This window comes from Rhipicephalus sanguineus, chromosome 2, assembly GCF_013339695.2.
Source record: "Rhipicephalus sanguineus isolate Rsan-2018 chromosome 2, BIME_Rsan_1.4, whole genome shotgun sequence".
In the NCBI taxonomy this organism is placed as follows: domain Eukaryota; kingdom Metazoa; phylum Arthropoda; class Arachnida; order Ixodida; family Ixodidae; genus Rhipicephalus; species Rhipicephalus sanguineus.
In genome coordinates, this window is record NC_051177.1 from 225,621,014 (window position 1) to 225,643,820 (window position 22,807).

Consider the following 22,807-nt stretch of genomic DNA (forward strand, 5'->3'; position numbering starts at 1 on the left):
CAGCTACCGCCTATTGGTAGCTGTTTATAATATCTTATGACTGATTGAGCGCGTCGGACCCGATCCCGATCAAATTTCTTGATCATGATTGGCTATTATACGCAAGCTGCAGACGGGATCAATTCACTTTTGATAAGTCTGATCCCGATTGAGCTTAATCGTACACCGTGAGACACCGTGTGCAGTTAGCAACTCGCGCGACTAAAAGAGTTAAAAAAAAGGCTGCGTGTACGGTGGGTACGGTGTCTCCGTACCTGCCGTGCGGTAAACGGGCACTATAGTAAAACACGCTAAAGAAGAACTTGCGAAGGAATTGACAACACAGACACCACAGAATAATAATAAAGAAACCGCCATGGGATCACAACCGGCATAAAACCATGCCATGTGACAAAAAAAAAAGTGAGACTGTGCGCGGCGTGGCCGGCGTGGCGACGCTGCATGTGTGAACATTTTTTTTTTTTTTACACGTTCCTTGGTTAAGCAGGCTAAGCCATGTGCTAAGCTTTAAGAGAAGCTTTGGATAATATGTAAAGTTTATAACTATTTATGCTAAGCAATATAAGTAGTACTGTAAAGATACAGGAGAAAGAATTGTGGATCTGCAAACGCGACCGAGCGTGCGTTTGGCGCGCCATCCGCGCTCGGCTGATACGAAGACAAGCCCAGCCTGCGGCCAAGCTAAGCCAAAACGTTCTGTGTCTGTCGCCTTAGCGCGCGCTTTGTGTGATCTCGATGCTTCACGTAAGCCTGCTTACACGGTGTTTGCTTTGGTGTGCTTCCGCGACGATAACGTGAAGACTGTGTTCAGCGTGCACCAGATGGAGACGTTCTGAGCGGATTTCGACCGATTTCGACTCTACAAAGTGGCACCACGAATAATGGCAAGACGAGCAACAATTAAGGTTATACTTCAAGGCCCATGTGCTCCGATTGTTTGGTGAGTTGAGTGGGCATGGTGTATTTACTCCTATTTAGTATTTATTCGATGTCACCTTTCTTTTTGTATCCAAACTTGGGACGAAGCCGAAAGGTCGGGAAAACAAGTCCCTCGTCCTTTGTCTCCGGTATTTGATGACAGCGAGACCAGCGATGCCTCGATTGCAAGTCCACACGCTCTAATAGAAGTTGAATGATTGAGCGCATATATTATTGCAGTTTGTTTTTGTGTTTGTCAGTATGCACAAAAAACGTAGCATAGATTAGAGGTAAAGGACAGGCGCCCTGCTCGTGAGTGTAGTTGGAGTCTCGCAAGCCCTTTGTAAGTATTTACAACGTGTATGTTGAGCCGAAAACGCGTTTATCGCCTCATAGTAAAACGCTCTAGTCGATGCGGTTTGTGTGTTGTAGTGTGCGCCAATCGGCTTATAATACTTGTTCGACATAATGTCACAAGAACCAAGGCCACATGATAATTCATTATACAAAATGCGCATAGCATATGTACTACACTGGTGCGATTTATTAATGTTGTTGGCTTAATTGCATAAGCACGTAACATGCAGCACGTGTGTTATATCCAACTCATTGCAGCCTGACTGCTGTGTTGGGCTTGCAACGATATGGAATCTAGGCTGCCTTTACTACAGTCTTACATATTACTGTTGCCTCATCGTGAATCTACCCTAGCTTAATTTATTTAGTGGCATGCTCTAGGTATGATAGTCGCACCACCATCGCGAAAAAGAGCACGTCACAGATAGTAAGTGATTATTGAGTTTGCTGTAATTTAAGGACGAGTTTGCAGTTCATTCTTGGGTACAGCTCAAAAAACACAGGACGCAAGCGTGTAAACGAAATAAGGCGCTGCTTAATTAAAAAAAAATTGCCCCTTTCTTTTCCTTCCTTTTTTGCCGCAAAATTTTGCCGATATACTGTTTTCTTTCACGCAATAAGCCACAGTTGGGTGTGTAATATTTCACTCAGTTTTTTGCTATAGTTCAGCTCCTGCAACATTGTGAACATGTGCAGCGAATGAAGGTCTAGATAATTTCTCACTGTGCCGCCTACTTTCTATACATTGCTTCAAAGGTATAAACTTTAATTAAATATCTGTTACTGTGTTCTGATTTCATGGCTCTGTTTATTTACAGAATCTTTCAGGCACTTCCTCGAGTGCGGATGAGGCAGTCCAGAAGAAATTGACACAAGACATAGTTGCCTTGGCAAAATAGTCGCCCGCAAGATCGCCAACATCATCAAGGGCCAGAAGAAGCACTTGTAGTTTTGATTATGAGAATATATTTGAACATATGCCTCATTCATCCACTGTGTCATTGCAGGGGCGCTGCCACATTGTGGGCCTTCTGCATGAAAACTGACACCAACGACGCATTTATGCAAGACCATTTGTGATGGGCTAATGAATGGCAAATAGACAGATACAAAACTAATACATTACCGATAGGCTAATATAGTTCAAATATGCAAATACAAAACAAGTAGACCTATGCAGAACCAATAGGTGTTCCATAACCCAATAGGCTATTGGTTTTCTATTGGGGATTTTTGCTAGGGTGAAGGTAGTACTGCAGTGGTGCGATGAACAATTGTCCACGAGCAGGCACACCTTGCGATTTTCGCCTACCAAATCATCATTCCACGACGATAGCCACCTGCCGAAAAGCTCCCCGGTCATCCACGCTTTTGAGTTTGCTCGGTAGGTAACTGGAAGCGACAGCGCATTTCGAAAACACCGCGGTGCTGTGCTTTTCCCGATAACCAGAGGTCGAAGCTTTTCCGATCCGTCTAAATTAGCTGCCAACAGCACGGTCACACGAGCTTTGTTTGCCTTGCCGCCGCAAGTCTTGTCGCCACGACACGCAAGTGTCTTGTTTGGCAACATTTGCCAAAATAGAGCGGTTTCATCCGCATTGAAGATATCTTGGGCTTGATATCTTGCTGCGATATCTCGCCAGTTTTCCTCGAGCCATTTGTCTACGCTGTCCAGGTCCGCCGCTCTGCTTTCACCTGTAACAGCTTTGCCAACGATGTCATACCGTTCAGGAAGCAGGAAAGCAAGATCCTTGGCTTTCTGCTCGATCATAGGGGCGGACACCGGGATGTTTCGCGACCGAACGTCCACAAACCATTTGTAAATGGCCGCTTCAACATCTTCGTACACAGCAGTGCGCACACGTCGGGCGCCACGGGCACCTGGCCTTTTGTCCGACTTGGCCCTGATGTCTGCCTTGTTCTTCAGGATAGTACTCAAGGTGCTCCTTGGAATTTTGTACACGGCGGCGACGTCGGATTTCTTTTCACCGCGCTCGACCCGATTTATGATTTCGAGTTTCGCGGCGAACGGCAAATTCTGCCTCTTTGCACAAGCCATGACAAGCCAGTGCGCCAATAAAGTTCACAGAGCACCAACAGGCAACACCACCAGCACGAACCACGCCGAATGAGGACTCGAGGAAAACAGGCAGCAGCAGGCACACAAGCATAAAGAAAGAAAAAATGGCGCTCACTTCTACCGCCTCCGCGCCTCGGAGAAAGCACGACGGCCTCTGATTGGCTGTAAGCGCTGCGAGTAGGCCAGGATCATTCCTTGCAGGGGGGTGTTCGCCCGTGCACAACCGGGTCTAAACCACTTTTTCTAGGGTGGCGCCGGTAGTTTTCCCCGCCACCGCGAGGGAAAGCCAACTTGCTGGGGCACTTTTCGTTCGATGTAACAGTAACTTTTGCTATATATTCTCAATGTAAATTTACCGTGTTTAGAAATTGTTCGATATACGGGATAATTCATGGAGGAAGGAATACTAAGGAGAGGCTCTATCGTATTTCAATGCATTGCGAAAAGTGTGGCGGAAGTGACGTCAGATTTATGGGGCAAACAAACCGGTATGGGGCAAACAAAAAAGCAGACGCCCCGCGGCGTGCTCTCCGCGGTGGTTAGCTTCTGCGCAGATTTGTAGTCCCGGCGTAAACTTATCGCGTATTGTGCGGTTCACACGCAGTAAAATGTTGCAAGCAGACGTTTACCAGGCTGTTCGTGCGTGGCAGGTCCGAGCGCTGCGTGCTGAAATTCTTCGTGGAGCGTTTTTGTGCAACAGTACAGAATGCCGGTACGTACCGTGATCAAAAACCTTCAGCCCCTGCATCATCGTATTCGAACTCACCTAGCAGTGACTTACGTGTTCTGCTGGGCGTTAGGCCTTCCCTTTCTCGCAGCCCGATTTCCCGATATGTTGCCGGATTAGCACGGTTCTTTGTTCGTGTATATGGAGACTGAGCGTAGGAGCTATTCGGCGCAACGCCAACCTATAGTTGACGTAACTTCACGTCGAAAAGAGGACACCGCTGTATTGTATACGCGATCGTGCACGTAAAGTTTGTAATTCCAGTACGCACACAACGACAAGCACGCAGCGAGCGCACACCGCACAATACATATATCACGTAGTCCGATAACAACATAAGTTTATTGCCCTTTCGTTGAACGACACAGCCTCTAAAAACGTACGATGCCTTCGGCGCATGTTATGTACGGCGCGTCAGACGCCAAAAAACAAAAGTTCACGTGTGTTCTGAGTTGACACAATGAGTAAGAAGCAACAGAGCGCACATCCGAGAGCTTCGTATGCAAATACCATGCATTAGTGATCAGCAATGAAGCGAACGTGTACGTACAGTACTCACGGATTGAAACAGGACAATTTAGGGCTAATAATGCACATAATTTCGTTTCCACCGTCTTCACTACGGGTCATATCGGAGTAATTTTGACTCGAACGCGCAGATCATAGCAAACATTAACTTTGGAGACCAGGTTTGTCGCGACACGACGTAGTTATCTTGAGTAATTGCGCATACCGATCGTTATACTAAATATTTTGATGTCTCGTTTGAATCCAGCAGTACTGTACACACGAAAAAGTGACACCCGGTACTTTCCGCAGTGCACGCGATTTGCACCGGGTATACGCAACCATACGCAACAGCTGGGCATTGCGTAGCTTTCCTAAAGAACACACAGCAAGGAGGCGATGCGGGTGTTTGCGATGTGGAGGCTTCACGAATGTGACGTCAGGGCCTCTCCTTATTTTTCCTTCCTCCGTGGGATAATTTGATATAAACGGGTTCGATATAGTCGGGCTCGACTATATGAAACGCTGAAAGAGAATGGGACATTTACCACGAAACGGCACAAATCTTCAGTTTTGGGCGAGGAAGTGGAGAGGGATATCCTATCGAAGTTTTCTGCAGCCCCCAGGCAAGTATCCATACTGTGGGTGCTGAAGCTGGTGTCTCGAAATCTTCGGTGTGGAGAATACTAAAGAAGAGACAACTTCATCTTTACCACGTGCAGCTGCAACAAGCATTGGAGCCTCGCGACTTCCAGAATCACACAGACTTTGCAAACTGGATCCTAATCAAGACAGAAGAAGACCCAGGTTTCGTAAACAAGGTACTTTGGACGGACAAAGCTAACTTCTCGCGCAATGCTCAAGTAAACATCCACAACGATCACTATTGGAGTGACAAGAACCCTCAGTGGGTTTGGCAGGCACGTCACCAATATCAGTGGTCTTTCAATGTGTGGTGTGGCATTTACGGTGGTACTATAATCGGACCTATCTTCTTCGACAGCACACTTACAGGCGAGTGGTATGTCAATGATATCGTGGATGGACCGCTTCAAACTTTTCTGTGCGAAGTTCCACTGGCTAGGATTAACCCTTCGACACACCATGTACACAATTATGTACATCAGTTGTTTTTGCTATTTGTAACAACTAGAAGATTAGAAAGAGCAAGGTACACTGAGCTTTGGATGAAATGAACCTCCTGCATAATAAATTTGTCTTCGTTTAACTTTATTTTGCAGTATACTGTTGTATACGACCAGTTTGCTGAAGGCACAACACTGTTCGACGAGTCGTTCGACATGCCCCTACCCGCGAGCCACCATCAGAAGTATAATTGTTCTTTCCAAACAGACATAACTGAAAACGAATTTGCACTATATTTCTAGCCTGAGATTTCATTCTATTAATGCAAAAACAGGGCATGAATGACTTCAGAATAAATAGATATTTAATTACAACTGAATTAGAATTAATACTATAACACTTAGAAATTAACACATTATGACATTATTTTTGTTGTAACAGAATTTTAGGTGCCTTGAAATAACGTTGTATCGATGTGACACATTTACAGACATAGCTGGTCGAGGTAAACAGCGCAAAAAAAAAAACGAAGACAGAGTAAAGGAGGGACACAACACGAGCGCTGATTTCAATTGAAAACTTTATTGAAGAAACACCAAACATATACATTTTCTTGCGCATGCTCTGACAAGACAAGGGAAAAAAAAAAGAGAGAAGAAAACACTTCTGTGTGGCACGAGGCAACTATCTTAACAACGTTAGCGGTTACAATAATCTAAAAAGATATTTCCTTGTCACGGAGGGCAATTGACGGCTGACTGACGCAATTTTGACCTGCCTTTTGAATTTTGTGGGCCGGGCCTCGAATATTTCCCGTGTCAGCTGGTCCCGGTGGCGGAAAAGCACCCTCGTTCTTGAAAATTCTGGCGTGCACCCGCAGTCCCGGCAGTGTATGGCCAAGTGTGTCACAGGCACTGTACTTCCGAGGGAATTTTGGTGCTCCCTCAGTCTCGTATTTACACACGCCCCGTCTGACCAATATAAACGCTTCCGCACGTAAAGGGTATGTTGTATACAACATACCCTTCAACAATTCACTGATAATGCTTAGCTGGTTCATCTGCTCCAATTATTCATGCATCCCCCCTTTATTTTTTTCATCATCAAAGTTATGCTGTTGCATTAAGTTTTGTTTGTTTCCCAACTAGCACCGGTAAACTGCATAGTCTGTTTCACTACACATCATTCGATCTGCACAACACGCTGTTGAATTTCTTGTATGTGTTTCAAACTTTCCTACTCATGTATGTACTCATGTAGTCATGTACATATGACTAGTTTTTGTACTTGGACATTTTTGCTGTTCTTGATGTTGTTCTGCATTCTTCTTACTGCTTGATATTAACCCAATTTGTTCTTACTTTGTATCACCCCCCTTACACAATGCCTCGGCGAGGCCTGTAAGGTACTTGTAAATAAAAATAAATAAATAAATAACTCCAATGGCACATGCAGTGATGCTACCGAGGACTTCTGATTTGGAGCAATTTTTGGAGCAGCAAAATTTCCGTTTTGGAGCACTTTGGAGCAGCAAAATTTTCATCTTGGAGCACTTTGGAGCAGATAATTTTGCATCTGGGAGCACTTTGGAGCAGCGAATTTTACATCCTGGAGTGCAATACAGAAGCATATTGCATTAACATTCAAGCACCTGAGTATTATTATGGGGCTCTTATGAAGGCTAGAAATATTTCGATTCATTGCAAATCTCATGGAAAAAATCATCTCAGGAGCATAGGCGTGCGCACATGGGGGGAGCCCCCCCCTAATCACCTAAGAGGGTGATTAGGGGGGGGGGGCTTAACCGCGCTCCCCTTAACCCTCCCCTTGTGATTTCTTTGCGCGAAATAGCCACATCCGTGGCCTCTGAAAGAACCTAAGAGGGGGGGGGGGGGCAAAATCTGCCCCGTACATTGACCCTTGCGATAGCAATTATATGGACACTCTCGGCGGATTTTTGCCGTCGCCGTTGCTGTAATTTTCCGTATAAAGTCGAAATTAATAACATCACCACGCGCATTCTAGCCGCGGGTAAAAGCTCGCGAGCGCTGGCGACGAACGCGGCTGAAGCGCAGATTAAACTAGCCGGCCGTCTGTCTCCGCCGCACGGACAGCGCATGAGATAACATCTTCCCGCGTGCGGGCCTGCCGTCGATTGCTCATCAAACAAAGAGGAAACGCCCCACCCGTCTTTCGTAAGGAGCATGAAGGGACGCCAGCGGAGCGGAAAGGGGGGGGGCGCATCGTTCAAAGGGCGCAGTCGCTTGCGCGCGCACTATCTCGAGTCATCAGGAGACGGCTCGTAAACTTGCTGTGCCTTCAACGCTTACTTCACGTTTAGAGAACGCAGAGCAAGAAAACGCTTCGGTTCCTGGAGGGGCCATATTCGCTTAAACCAGCGTTTTGTTGAGTTACGCGAGATCGGATCCAAAAGAGTTAGCTGCTAGTCTTACTTCGTTTCACAATACAATTTTTTGGTGTCGCATTCATTGCTTCGCTCTTAAAGGGATACTGAACAAAAATTTGAAAAAGCTACGAAAACACTTACATTCGACTCGGACGACACGACTGTTCCTGTACGCAGCGTTTATTTCACGTAATTTCGAGCAGTTGGCCGTATTTTTAGTGGATTGTGAGAGCGCGGCGGCTGCATTCCACTGCGCTTGTCGGCGGACGTGACGTCGAGTGCTCCAGCAAGAGGGGGGCAACCGGCACGCTTTCTCCTGTCCTGCCACTTCCCTTTCTCCACCTCTCCTCTCAAGAACCGAGGGTGGCTGGTGTGGCGCTGAGGCTTGTCCTCTTTTCCCCACATACACTCTAAGAACTAAGAGAGTGCTGGGCACTCTCTTTGGGAGAGTATATTCTTGTCCCATATTTAACTCTCTTTTCCAGAGTAAATCACCTCTTCTTGAGGCAGAGTAGAGTAATGCCCCTTGAGAGGGTTACAGTACTCCACCTCAACAGAGTAACATAACTCTTGCCGAAGCAGAGTAGCCGGACCCCTCCGAAAGGAGTAGTAGTACACCTCAAGAAAGAAATAGCAGAACCCGGGCGAAATAGGGCCTTAATAGTGCATTTGAGAATTTATTCATGCGTAGATCGTAATGATGACATAATAACGAGCACTGCGACAAAAAAAAAAGACGTGAGAAAAAAAAAAAAAACACGCGCGAGCGAGATTCGAACCAGCGACCCTCAGACTGTGAGTCCGACGCGCTACCACAACGCCACACTCGGCGACGACCAACACGTCCTTTTTCTTTCATGTTGTCACTGATTGCACTGACCATATCGGTGATCTGTCTTCATTTTCTTGTTTAGAAACGCCGGTTTGAGACGGCTCTGGGTTTGAGTATTTCCGTGCATGCGACAACCAAACACAAGATAGTTCATTTCTTTGTTTTGTGCTTCCCGGTATCAGAACGTCAATCCGGCCTGTTTCTCAGCAAGCAAGATTAGCGTAACCGAGGATATGTGCGGCATTCGCATTGACCAGCTAAGCGGTCATTTCTGTGTAGAAAACGCTGTACTTCTGAACTGCACATTGAACACTTCAGTTTTGGTCACGCCCTTGGTCATATTTTCGGTCATTATTGTTCACGTTCCGCGGCTACAGCCGTAATAGCGCACTCTAGCCGTACGGACCATTTAGCTTATGGGCAGTGTACTCCGTGCGCGACGTTCGAGCGAAAAACGTGGATACTGAAATACGAAGAACTTAAAAACCTTTCGAATGTAGTTTCGATCGTCGACCGACTCGATGACGTGATATTCGCTTATTTAACTGCACAAATCCAAAGCTAAAAACGCGGATATTAGGCTTTATTCCAGTGTCTTCCTGCAACACTGAAAAGCACTGGGAGGCGCTGGATTCCAGTGCATTCCAGTAAACTGAAAAGCACTGGGAGGCGCTGGAAACGCTGCTTTTTTTTATTAATTGTATCCAGCCCCGCGACGAATGCAGTGCTCTCTACTGTATATGCGTGTGCTTAATAATGAGTGGTCATCGCTCGCGGTATGCCGGCACATCGACATATACTATATATGAGGAGCAAGAGTATAACTGCGTTCTACTCTGTCATGCCAGAAGAGTATACGGGCATTCCACTCTCTCAGATGGAGGTAGAGTATAAGCACATTTCACTCTCTCCTTTCGTACAGAGTGAACGTGCATTTCACTCTATGCGATGCTTTGCGAGAGTAAGAGAACGCTCTGAAGAGTAACTCGGCTTTCTTACTCTTGCGATACGCTTACCAGTTTTTAGAGTATAGGAAACAAAATAGCGCTTATTCCTCAAAAGCCGCAACAACTACCGAGCGTGTCGCGAGAGCGCAAAGATGCAGGGTGCGAGTGACAGAGGTTCCACGAGCGGTCATTGCGACTCCGAGTTCGACAGGCCTCCAAAACGGATGCGCCAAATACAAGCGTGTGACCGTTCTACTGTGTCAAGCGACAGCAAGGACGACGAGCCAGACGAGCCGCCGTAGCCCAACGTGGGTCGGCAGCCGGGACCAGCAATTTACACAGTAACTCATAATCACTATCCTCGAAGTGTTCGGAGCACAAAAAGTCACGCTTTGAAGGCACCCACGTTGGCTGCGATGGGCGCACAGTGCGAATCCATATCCTTCGAAGCTTCGGCTCTGTTGGAAAGGTATGACAGGGCACACCCTAGCGCAGAACAGCGTTGAGGCATTCTGCGTTGTGTCAGGTGCTTCACCGTTCACATTACGTAGCAGCACACAACACAGACGGCAAATTCGTAGACGTGGGCGCAAGCTCCGCTCGAGAAAACAAATATACGGCCGAGAGCGCGGCAATGGCGTCGTTGGCTGCCGGTTGAGTACACGCACGGAGAACACTTTCCCGACCGTGAAAACACGTTTTGAGAGAGACGCCGACGCGCGGCAGCGGGTGGCGGCTTGCGATGTCGATTGGTAAGCGATTTTGCTGCGAGCATGGTTGGCGAGTCACTATCCGCGGAATTTCGCGTCACTTCCTCTCTAGTTGAAGTTTTAAGGCGCGAATAAGACACGGACGTGTGTGTGTGTGTGTGTTCCTATTCTTCGTCCGTGTCTTATTCGCGCCTTAAAACTTGAAATATGTGTAACCAACAAGCCCAGTCTGCCATTCTCACTTCCTCTCTAGTTCGCGGCACTGCCGCTAGACGCGCCAATTTGCGAAAAATGCATTAAATTCATTATTTTCTGCTAGTCTCTGGCTGAAATGAAGGTTGTTTCAACAAATTTCAGCACCCAATCTTTCAATTGAGTCATTTATCTCGGCGGCGAAAATTTTGTTCAGTATCCCTTTAAGCGAAACTGAGTTTTTTTAACCGTTAGCTATTGACCCCCGAAAGCGAGGGGCGGACGTGTAACATGGCGTAGCCGCTTCACTGTGGGCCGTCAGCGACGGGCCCGCTACTGACAGCTGCGCATTTGCGGCTGCTCCGACTAGGAGATATGATTTTACTAATGAGATGACATTTTTAAAAAAGCAAGCAAAAATTCGAATTGGAACCCTAGCACGTGAGATCGAAAGGGCAGGGCCTTTTAGGGGGTATTTACCGCAGAGTGATTACAAACTCGGACGTGCTGGCGGAAGGAATTACGAAAAAGCTGTTCTGGATGAAGATCCATGGATAAAGTATATCTGAGGAAAAGTGTCAACGCGTTTCCACCGTTCGCATACTCTTCCATAAACGCGAAGCAAGGAAAATTCGATATCGTCCCATATATCTACTGCGAGCGATCCCAGATTTCATTCCGCGATGTCCGGAAACAGAAGTGACAGACATTTTAGCGGCACTCATGTAGTTATTACTGAACATTGCTTTCCTTACGTGCCATGCGACGCTTGAAACGAGCTATCAGCAGCGTTTCTGGAACAGACGACGTCCGCCGATGGATCGCCGTCGCACTTTCTCGCTACCGATAGGCCTAGACGTCAGGAGCCTCTGCGGAGAGCGCGTTTTGCTGTCGAGCTGACTTGCAGAACAGAAGCTGCGTCGGCACCGTGCATGGCATCGTGGCTTACTCGGAACGCACGCGCGAGCGCTATTTATTCAGCGGAGTAATTCTTGGTCCATGAGTGCGACTTTATTGGCAACCCCAAGATCGAGCTGCACATGTTCTGACGCGCCGGCAGTGCGATTGCCGGTGATAGACGCCCCCAAACCCGAGACTTTGGCGCAGCTTGGCGCAAATTTCGTCGATATTAGCAGGATGGCGCAGTAAATGCAATTTGGCGCACTTTGGCGCAGTTGGCGCAGGAGTGGAATCACTGCACATGGTACAAACATATTCTTGTGCTTGATGAGGCATGCATTGTTCACCAACGGGCCTTTTTCGGCGCGTTTCCGCACCGCCGCGCAAACATTGCCGACCATATTCTTGGCCGCGAAAACTACTTCAATACCATGACGTGAGCCCACCTTCTTAAGCCTATGTGACAGGTGGTCTGTCTTCATTTTCTTTGCGCTGTTTACCTCGACCAGCTATGAATCGCTACCAATTTGCCCAGTTTTCAATTCTATTTACAGACAGTTCTTCATAGGTGGCGTCTGAAAGGGTTAAAGATATCCGGTATCAGCATGATGGAGCTCCTGCGCACGGAAGCAGCAAAGCATGCAATTGGCTGGATGAAGTTTTCCCGCAGCAGTGGATAGGGCGGCACGGGATCATTGCTTGGCCAGCAAGGTCTCCAGATTTATACACCCTTGATTTTTTTTCTTTGGGGGTACATCAAGAGTCAGGTATACTAGGCACCAACCACAACATCAGGTAATCTAAAAGAAAAAAAAATGACAAGTTTGCGACTCCATTCCATGCCGTTCGCCTACCCACCACCACCCTGTGACTAGCTTCACGTCGTGGCCTCCTTTTATGCATCTCAAGTTCAGAATAGACAATAAAGCTATTTTCTTGTTTTCGTTATCCGTCTTGGACGTTTATCTTGGCAGCACTCGGCCAGCAGCGTGCATTTGCACCGTCATTCAAAGAAAGACGGACGCCCAAACATCGGCCACTTTCAAAGCACCCTGTCATTTCCCCGTGGCAGCTGCAGGCGACCTTGTTCATCGGTTGCACGCTTGAGAGCAGCACTATAGCCGTGCGCTCGTGGTCTGTCACGTGGCTTCTTTTCAAAATTCGCGGGTCTTCTTTACAACGCGGAAAAAATAACAGCGCGAGACTTATCATACAGGAAACAATTCAGTCCGTGGTTTCTAGAAGTGCTCTACAGCTCAGTGTTCATATTTTGGGTTTTCAGCCAATAATTAAAAAGTTAATTAAAAATAATTAAATAATTAGTTTAAATAAAAATAGCCTGAGTATCTATAGGCTAGTGCGAGTAGTATACGTTTGGCTCAATTTGCCTGTAAAGTGTCTTTCATTTTCAAAGTCTTGGCTCAAGTTATGTGGGACAACCCGTATATAGTACATGCACACATACAAATACATGCATGAACATACATAAGTATGGTTAACACCCTCAGCCCCTTTAACAATGTGCTTGATTGGGCTGGTTGGTTCTGCATGGTAGAGGACGAATAGAAACAGCGCTAGACACGGGACGAGAAGAGGACACATACACGGCGCCGTGTATGTGTCCTCTTCTCGTCCCGTGTCTAGCGCTGTTTCTATTCGTCCTCTACCCTCAGCCCCCCCCCCCCCCCCCTTAACAAAAATCTACGCCCCTGGCTTGAACAGTTACTCCCCAAGGGCTAGTTGGTTCATGAGCATTGTGGCAGAACAGTGCAGAAAACGGTACGCTGAGCACACAGGACATTGTCCTGTGTGCTCATGTCCCGCCTTCTGCGCTTTTCTGCCACAGTTATTTAATTTGCTAGCAACGAAGGCCATTCTTCTGTGGCAGACATGCTGAACCTTCTAATTCGGGAAAAGCTTGAAGGTTCATTCCCAGATGTTCATGTTGCTGTTGGATTTCTTTTTGGTCACAAGTTGCACCGGCAAACAATCATCCAGCAAGCACATGTTGATCAAAAACATGCTTCGATTAATGATGACTGACAGCTGCCTCAATGATTTGTCACTGGTGAAGCGTGGAGACAGATTCTTAGTAGGGTCAGTGTTGAAGGTCTCATCAACGAACTGTCCCAGCAAAGGGACGAAAATGCGTGTAGAAATTTACATACCTTTCTTTCTTTTCTTAAAAGATGAACAAAAACGGCTGAATTTCTGTGAAACGCATAACCTATTTTCTACACTTTGCTGAAGTAGAAAATTTTTGTAAAGTGTGGGGATTGAGGCTTGCCCGTCGCCATTGCGCGGTTTTTTTACCTATTGCTGCCATCCTCACGTCCGATCATATGACGCTCCCCTCCTCCGCCGTCTTACGGCGCTGGGCGAGCGGGGGAATGACGTTAACCTCCCTCTCCCCGGCATCGCACCTCGATGGTGGCGCTGCGCTCGAGTCTCTCGTTTCACGAGACATTTTGCACGACGGGGGGGGGGGGGGGGTTCAGACTCTCTCTGGACCTCGTAGGGTAAGCACGTATTTTCTTTCCCGTCCGTCGGCTCCTTTGTTTTTGGGGCTTGCTCGGCGGAGTTCGCTAACGGTGCCTTGCGCCAGCGGTGAGCGCTTACCTTACATTGTCCTTTCCGAACGCTAGGCCGAAGAGCAGTGCGGTGTGTTCGCACATGGTCATACTACGCCGAAACCGTACCTATCAAAGGCAACGCGAGCGGTGTTTGCCCTCGCTCGAGCGATCGGGCCCTGTGGTCGCGGATCGTGAGAGTACGCAGCCTAGTCGCGAGGGACTGTTTCCCTCAGCGGCGTGTCGCCGTGAGCCCTTTGACCGTGGAGACGTGCTAGCGGCACCCTATGTGTTGTATATTCGCCCGTGGCGTGGTTAAGCCTGTGTTGCTTCTCCCGCCGCCTTTGGGAGCGGGCCTTGTACTGCGTTTTGTGGTGTTTCCGCAGGCAATAAAGTGTTGCGGATTTCGAGAGCAGTATTGTGCCACACTGCGCTCGGCCAGCTCGGCGCCTTTGTTTGCGCCCGAACGTATGTGTGCAGCGGCGCGCTAGTTCACGTGAGGCGACGACAGACGCGGCCCTGTGGCTCGCTAAGTCCGAACCCACGCTAGTGGCCGTACTCTTGTGGGATACGTGCACACTACAAAAGTTGTAAATTTATTCCACCATTTAATAGCAGAAAATCTGTGTGCAATACAAATGTGTTTCCTTCTCTCCTTCTCTTATAAAAGTGGATATTGCCTGCAAAACTGTATTATCTGTTTACAAGTGAACGATCTGTGCATAAAAGAAAATACGTATGATTGTTTATTCGAGACTTTTATTAAAAACATTACAGTGAAAGTGCGGTATCGAGCTTATCTTTCATAGGCAACACCTTTTCTAAAAGATGTAGCTCCATGCATGATGAAAAGATTTAAATAATAAATCATTTAAATTATCTGTTGTGCTCATTTGGCATATACAATGTACATAACATTTTTATCACTGTTTGCATGGAAATGCTACCTTAGGAGAGCTTAAATTTGTTGTGTTGGATGAAATCGCAAAATACCCTATTTATTGTAAGGACGTGCAAACAGCTTTTGAAAAAGGCCCACCTGTTCGCTTCGCCAGTGCTCACACGCAGGCAATAAAGCGTGTGCTGCCGAATCAATGAAGCAGATAGAGGAAGCCATTTTTGCATGAATGCGCTTTCTGATTTTCAAGAATTAAGGGTAAACTGCGCTAAAGATTAAGACAAATGAAAGAAACACATGCGACACTTAGATTGCCCTTCTACGTGTCGTAAGCATTTCTTCCTTCTGTCTCAAATCTCGCGCAGTTAACCCTTCTTTCAGTGTGAACCAACTACCCTAACAAATCTTAATGCTGTCGATGTCTCTTCGTCTCCTGGTATAGCTCAATTCTGACGACAATCTCTTGACGTACTCTGTAAGAACGTATACACCCACGCGATGTTCGTGAATGCTTCGGAGATTATTCGAGTAATTACGGCATGTGTCCTGTGTAGTCAAAAAAGCACCAAGTCTGTAAGAATTATGAGAGGGTAAGGCGGGTGGGGGTAGTGGAAAGGGGCCACCCTTGCTTTTTTTGAACCGGGCCCTCAGCACTGTTATTCCCACCCTGGCAGGCAGCGCTAATTTTCTGCTAATATTCTTTTTATTATTGAAGATAACTATTGTGATGACGTCTGTGCTTATACTGGCATCTTGCCAGTACAACTTAGGCGTTAAAGTTGTGTGGTGAACTATATGCTGTTGCACTTTATGGACAGACTCGTTTGGCTTTTGATTCATTGGCAGTTAATAACAGAGAGGGTTTAATAAATCATTGGTATATATCGTGTTTGAACTCCAACGCTGCGCTTAAAAAAACGTGTGAGAATGAAAGGCTTCACATTTTATTGAGACAGGTTCTTTAACTTGAAGTTTTCTCATAGTTGAGAAGCAGAACTGATACACCGAGATAGTGCGTCACCATACTTTCCCACACGCACTGCAGCGGCTGGAATTGTTGACAGATCCTGGTCGTTGTATGATGGTATTAAAACTTGAGGGTCCTGGATGAAATCTTTTAGAAGTCAGAACAAATAGCACTACACTTTTTTAACAGCGAAGCTGTTTAAGCCAGCCGTAAAAGCTTTGGTGTCTGCAGAAAACCACTGAGGAGTGCCTCGCGGCACGCACTCTCTTCTTCTTCTACTTCATCTATTGCTTTGCTCCCAGAACACATGCACCGGTTTTCCGGAGTGCAATGCAATAACTCTGATGGGCGAGACGAGTACAGAGAGAGAGAGAAAAAAAAGAAGAGGGAATGAGAGAGAGACAACGAAAAAGAAATAAAGACAGGGAAAGAGAAAAATGCTAGGGGGGAAAATTTCTTCGCGAGGCATGATTCGAACCCGTGTACCAGCTATCCGAAAGCGAGGGCCTTAACCACTCGGCTATCCAGGCACGCTAGCAGAGCATGGCATAGCCTTGTATAGTACAGTATAGCAAGGGGAAGGGAAAGAAAAGCGAGGCTGAGGAGGAGAGAAAGGAGGAGGGAGAGAGTAAAGCATAGCATAGCAAGAAATAGATATAGAGAAAACGAAAGGCAGCAAGAAGCACAGAAAGAAATAGAGAGCAAGAAAGCGATAGAAAGAGTCAGCGAGAAAGAGAAGTCTGCATAATCCAGAAAGTCCAGAAAGTTAGATGGCGACCTTTCATAAGAGTGCCTTTTTTTAGCTTTTATTTTCCTGTGTTCGTTTCGTCAGCAATGCAGGTTCTTGGACTTAATCTGAATTTTTGGAAACTTAAACAGAGATAAATACCCCAGCCACATGTGCCAAGTGTCAGACACATGCGCCTGCTTGCTCAACATGTTTTGCATTTGCGCAGCTTTTGAAAAAGGTTGTTTTTGTTACAACGCGGTACCACTTATAACGCCAATATTCGCGACTCCAGCATTTTACGTTATAAGCAGTCTACGCTAGACAGCAAGCAAAAAGCAGGGCTAGCAGGAGCTTGCCATGCAATACAGTGAGCCATTTGAGGTTGTTTTTGAATGTTGTCAGGCACAAAGGATTGTTTATTGTACAAGCACTTCGCACAAGCAATACTAGGCATCGCAGCAGTGGGCATCTTGCCATTTGCAATAGTACTGAAAGTTGGGTTAGTTGGTACGGTAGCATGTCTGGGTACAACGAGAGAACGACGAAGACTGAATAGAACAGAAGGGACGTGGACGAGCACTGACTCACAACTGAAAAGATTTATTTGAAGAACACATGAACGTAAGAGCAAAAAAACATATAAACATTGCGAAGAAGTGTTAAAAACAAATGGAAGAAGTAACATAGCGTATCACCTAATGGCACACAAGCTGAGAAGATAGGCAAACTCCTTGTCCGTAAAAGAAAACAATGCCTCACTTACGATTCCTCACTTCTCATTTGTACCATTTGATATTTTGTGCAGTATCACATTCTAAATCCAGTACTCATTGGTGCTTACCTGCTCGAGGTCTTCATGAGCAAAAGCATAAAATAATGTGGCAAAATGGCACTAAATGAGCTGGCATACGTACCCACTGAAGACGACGTCGATGCTGAGCAGCTCACAATGGTACGCTCCTTGCAAACAAAGGATTCCGCTCTGGAACGTTCTTCTGCAAGGGCCAGCTCTTGCAGTTCTTTCTGAAAAAGACATTTTGAAAACTGTTATTCTACTGTGTCATTAGTGATACAGACGCCTGCCATGGTGGTACATTGAGGAGGTATGGTAGGCTAACTGCGTCATTTTACTTTTAGCTTCATATCTCAACAAGTGTTCTATACTTGTTGTGCATGTGGATTAAGAACGCATTTGGCCGTCACATAGTCTAATTTTTTTTCCTGCAGCCTTCCTTACTACGCTGGCTCAACGAGAAAACTGTCCATCTGTCTGTTGCATAAGAAGATCACCGCTATAAAGAAATAAATGAAAAGTTTTCACTCCGGTGCGTGGGTTTGAACACTGGCCCTCATGCTCCGTAAGTGTCCTTAACTACGCATTCATGCTTGCAAAGTATGAACACGTATGACCTACATCAATGAGTTGTACCGGCAGTGCAGAACAAATGCAGCAAGATAGCACTGCTTATGAAGGCTTCCTTGAATTTTGTAGAATTGAAATAAAAGCCCTCTTCATAACAGATGTAAAGCTGACAGGGACCACCATACACATCAGAAAATTCAAACTTTGGAAAATTTTTATGTCAAATATGCTGATGAATTACGCTGTTGAAAAGAAGATGAGCTTTGTGCAAGCGAGCGCGTGATTGCCGTAGACTACATCGTCGTAGCCTATCACAGATATTGCGCAACACAAGCTGCAAGTTCCACGTGTTCAGCACGTCACGGAACTAGAGTGTCTCCTTCAGTTCGTCTCTACTGAAGTGGAGAGCCTCGAACAGAGTGACTTTGGGGAGCAGAAAGGATACGATGAGGTGGCTCATCCTAAAGACAAGAGTCCTCACTTTCACAGTGCGAGCCCAACGTCATCAGTGCTTCATTGCCATGTTTCTATTACTGCTACTAATTTGAGCTGACGCAGCATTAGACGGAGTCATGCAGTATGAACTTGCCACTTCCAGAGAAGAAACTTCTTTCTGCTGACATGTGGTGCTTTCGATGCACCAGTAAAGTTCACCATGCAAGAGATTTCAGGCAGAGAATTGCGTGCTTCGGCTGCAGCGGTCGTCATGCGTCCAGTATGTGCAACCCAGATAAGCTAAGGTAAAAGCCGCGTGAAGACGTCAAAGTGACTGGTGAACACTCCAGACCTGGAAACGGGAAAGCAATGACTACCACAGAAAAGTTCCGGTGTCATTGTCAAAGAAATTTGACACCCGATTCATGGACATTTCCAGCAAACTAGACAAGGCAAACTGAAGAGAATTCTGCAAAATCATCTGCAAGTAAAAAGGAAGACTCCAGCGCTTTGAGACCCGACTTGGAGGCAGTGTTGCTACAAGCAAAAGGAAAGCAGAAATGAAGGAATTCCTTCAAAGTGAACCAGGAAGGGATCAAATCTCAAAAGTCGGCGGCAAGGGGCATGCAAGCAAGTCAAATGAAATCAAAAAGATAAGTGGAAAAAAGCTGGAAACCCATCGGTCATCAGTGGGTGAGGGTCAAGAAGATGCAAGCTTTTCTGGTGATCCTACGCCAAATGGGGCCCTCAAAAATGACAATAGTAACAACATGGGCATTAGTAACAAGAGTACAGAATGGCCTACCCAAGACAGAAAGCCTAAACGTGAGGACAATGCTGGACTGCTTTGGCAGATGTCTGCTACTGTGCTATTCGGCCAACGTTACAGGCGGCGACCAAGAGTGGCCGGACGATAACGACAGTACGCAGAACGCCATCATACCGAATGCTTTATTGTGTGAGCCTGGCCTTTTTATAGCGGCGGCTCAGGAAAGGAAAAACCACGCGAGGTGACGTCACGATACAAGGATTGCAGGCGAACACCATCAGGCTACAACAATCCTCCATCCTTAAAATGAACAACGGTCTACTGGTTTCTTGTTCCGGCGAGACCGCCGCAATTCTGGGACCAGGTAATCGTCAACAGGAAGGGGTTGTGGCAGTGCTGGTTCTTCAGGAGGCATGGACGCTGTTCCCTGTACCAATGCCCTTTCTTGTTTCAGAGAGTGCTTAGTAATTTTGGATGGGGCCTGGCACTTACCACCGTCCTTGGTATAGCTAATCGGCTGAAAATCTCATGCAGTGCTGTAATAGTAGCTTCGGTCGTGGCGTACGGCATGGTGACTGCCTCTATCCACTTAAGAGTGTGAATCCACTGCCACCAAAATCATCACACCGTTCAGCGGCCCTGCAAAATCCACATCCACACGTGACCAGATGTCCTACGTCATCGGCCAGTTAACAGACAGCTTGGCTGGTGGCAGAGGCCTTGATTATACACATCCAGTACAACTATTCACCATTTCTTCGATGTCACTGTCCAATTCGGGCCACCAGACCCTCGTGTGAGCGACCGCCTTCCTTGCAGAGGCTCCCTGGTGTGTATCGTGGAGGAGTTCCAGCATCTGTTCACGAGCCGCAGCCAGCACAACGATCCAGTGGCCCCAGTGCACAAGACCATGAATCACCATTAGCTCCTACTTGCTGGACAGATATGGCTGCAAGTGTGAATTTCACCCTTTCCGGGCATGTGGCCAGCCGTTAACTATGGAACTTCGTACAGTCTTGAGCAGTTCGTCCTTTGACGTCATCTGCTGCGCACCTGTGACGAAAGATGCGTGTTGTCAAATTGTAGCAATGAATGCACGTACTCTGGCTGCTCCTCTGAGGCTTCCTCCAGGGTCTCCAATGCAAGTCAACTGAGGGCGTCTGCGTTTTGGTTGTCAGGACCCAGTTTGTATTCGATCTTGTACCGAGAAGCTCCCAGTAGTAGTGTCAAACACTGGATTCGGGTAGCGGCCATGAGAGGCGTCGGGCGGTCTTCTCGGAACAGACCAAGCAATGGTTTGTGATCTGTAACCAGTACAAAATATCACCCAAGCAGGAAGTACCGAAACTTCTTCACCCCAAACACCAACGCCAGCACTTCCCGCTCGAGTTGTAATTCCTTTCTGCTTTAGACAGACTTTGTGAGCGGAATCCAATCGGCTTGTCAATACTTCCAATCCACTGCGACAGCACCAGTCCTATGCAGCGCGGTGAAACATAACACTCGAGGCGCAGTGGCTTGGTGGGATCAAAATGTGTTAGCATCCTTGCTTGCTGCAGTGAGAGCTTCAAATTGCCAAATGCCTCCTACTGTTTCGGTCCCCATACCCAGCGGAAATCCTTCCTCAGCAGGTTGTAGAGCAGAGCGAACAAGCTAGTCGTGTTAGGAAGAAACTTGTCGTATGTCAGAAGACCAATGTAAGAACGCAATGTGCTTACGTTCGTAGCCTTCATGACTCTGAGCCTTCATGACTGCTTCCAGTTTCTCCTCCAGGGGTTGTAGTCTTTCGCTGCTGATCCTGTGACCCAGGTATGAAACCTCAGTGCTCCGCAAGGTACACTTGCTTTTTCGGAGCTTCACACCATTCTCGCGGCACCGCTGACGTACCACCTTGAGAACAATTCTTCCATCACGCTTATTTTCAGCAACCAGCATGTCATTCAAGTACACTTGAACTCCTGCAATGCCCATCAGAATGGTTTCCACAGTACGCTGAAAAATAGCCAGTGCCGACACTCCAATCAGCAAGTGGTTATAACAAAGCAGCCCCCGATGGGTGTTGATTACGGTTAGCTTCTTGGACTTTTCGTCCAGTGGTATCTGACTGTATACGTCGCTGAGATCCAATGTGCTGTATAGATCTCCCACACTGAATGCAGCGAAATGGTCTATCAAGAGAAGCGGATATTGTTCCGCTTTGTTTCACATGCCGAGTTGACAGTTAACTTTCCATCCCCACAAATCCGGGTTGAACCATCTTCTTTCTCAACTGGCATGTAGGCATTGCCCACTCCGAATGCGCAACTGGAGAGAGCGCCCTGGATGTCAGTAGTCTGTCTAGCTCGACGACCACCTTGTCCTTCATAGCGTGCGGCAGCGGTCTTGCTTCCCCTCCTTCACCCCCTCCTTCACATACAGGTGCGCAGGTGGTACGTTGAATAGGCTTAATCCTGGCTCAAACACCTCACAGTAGTCTGCCAATATGGCCTCTAAGTTCACGTCTTCCTCTTGACTTGCCGAGCGTGACAAGCAAAGGACAGGAACTCCCAAGTTGTTTAGCTTCTTAATGAGGTCTGGGCTACTTAAACATGACCCTGGTTGACGAAGCACTGTCACTGGCACCGTAACAGTCTTGTCACCGTAGGAAAGAGGAAGGATCAGCTTGCTGGCTACTGGCAGTGGTCCCAAGTAGCAGGAGAGCTTCAATTCCGATTTCTCAAGCGGTGGCCAGCTAACTCGATGCTTGTTGTAGGCGTCCCAAGATATTACACATACTGGTGAGCTGGTGTCTATCTCCATGACAAGGTCCGCACCACCCCAGTTGAACTTTCACTGTACTGGCTCGACGATCTTGTTCTCGATGACTGGGTGTTGTTTTAGAGAACTGCAAAGACAGTGTTTGGTCGTCCTCCGAATGTGGATAGCCCATAATGGCAAACGTCTTTTGCTTCCACTTTCCCTTTTCCTTCCACACTGGAAACACTTAGCATTCTTGAATGTACAGGTCACTTCAGGGTGCTCCTGGCTGCTGCAGCGGCCACACGGTTTCAATGGTTCACTCCTGTCCTCGCTATTTTTCCAGAAGGACTTAGGTCGTCGCTCACTTACCAGCTTATGCAGTTCTGGCACGATTTTTATGTCGGGCATCTTCATGAGCCTTACGCCTTGTCCTGCCACTTCAGGCACGAGTACAGTGTTCTCTGCTTCCTGCAGGGTCAACTTCCCGTGAAGTAATGCCCTCTGGGTGTCGACACTTCGAATGCCGCAAACTATCCTGTACCGTAGCATGCGGTCTAACATCTTGCTAAAATTGCATGTCGGCCAAGCTTCCAAGTTCTAAAATGAACCTTTGAGCTGATTCGTCCTCCTTTTGAATCCGAATGAAAAACTTGAAGCTCTCGGCTATCTCATT

General features: G+C 47.0%; 1 protein-coding gene across 1 annotated transcript in view; it reads right to left on the reverse strand.

Annotated features, from left to right (window-relative positions):
* Positions 1-22,807, reverse strand: part of LOC119384135 (nitric oxide synthase-interacting protein) — a gene marked incomplete at its 5' end in the record, with an annotated part of 196,891 nt that overhangs the window by 147,157 nt on the left and 26,927 nt on the right. The window contains 1 exon segment of the mRNA XM_037652427.2: positions 17,743-17,851. Coding sequence (XP_037508355.1) covers positions 17,743-17,851 — 109 coding nt within the window.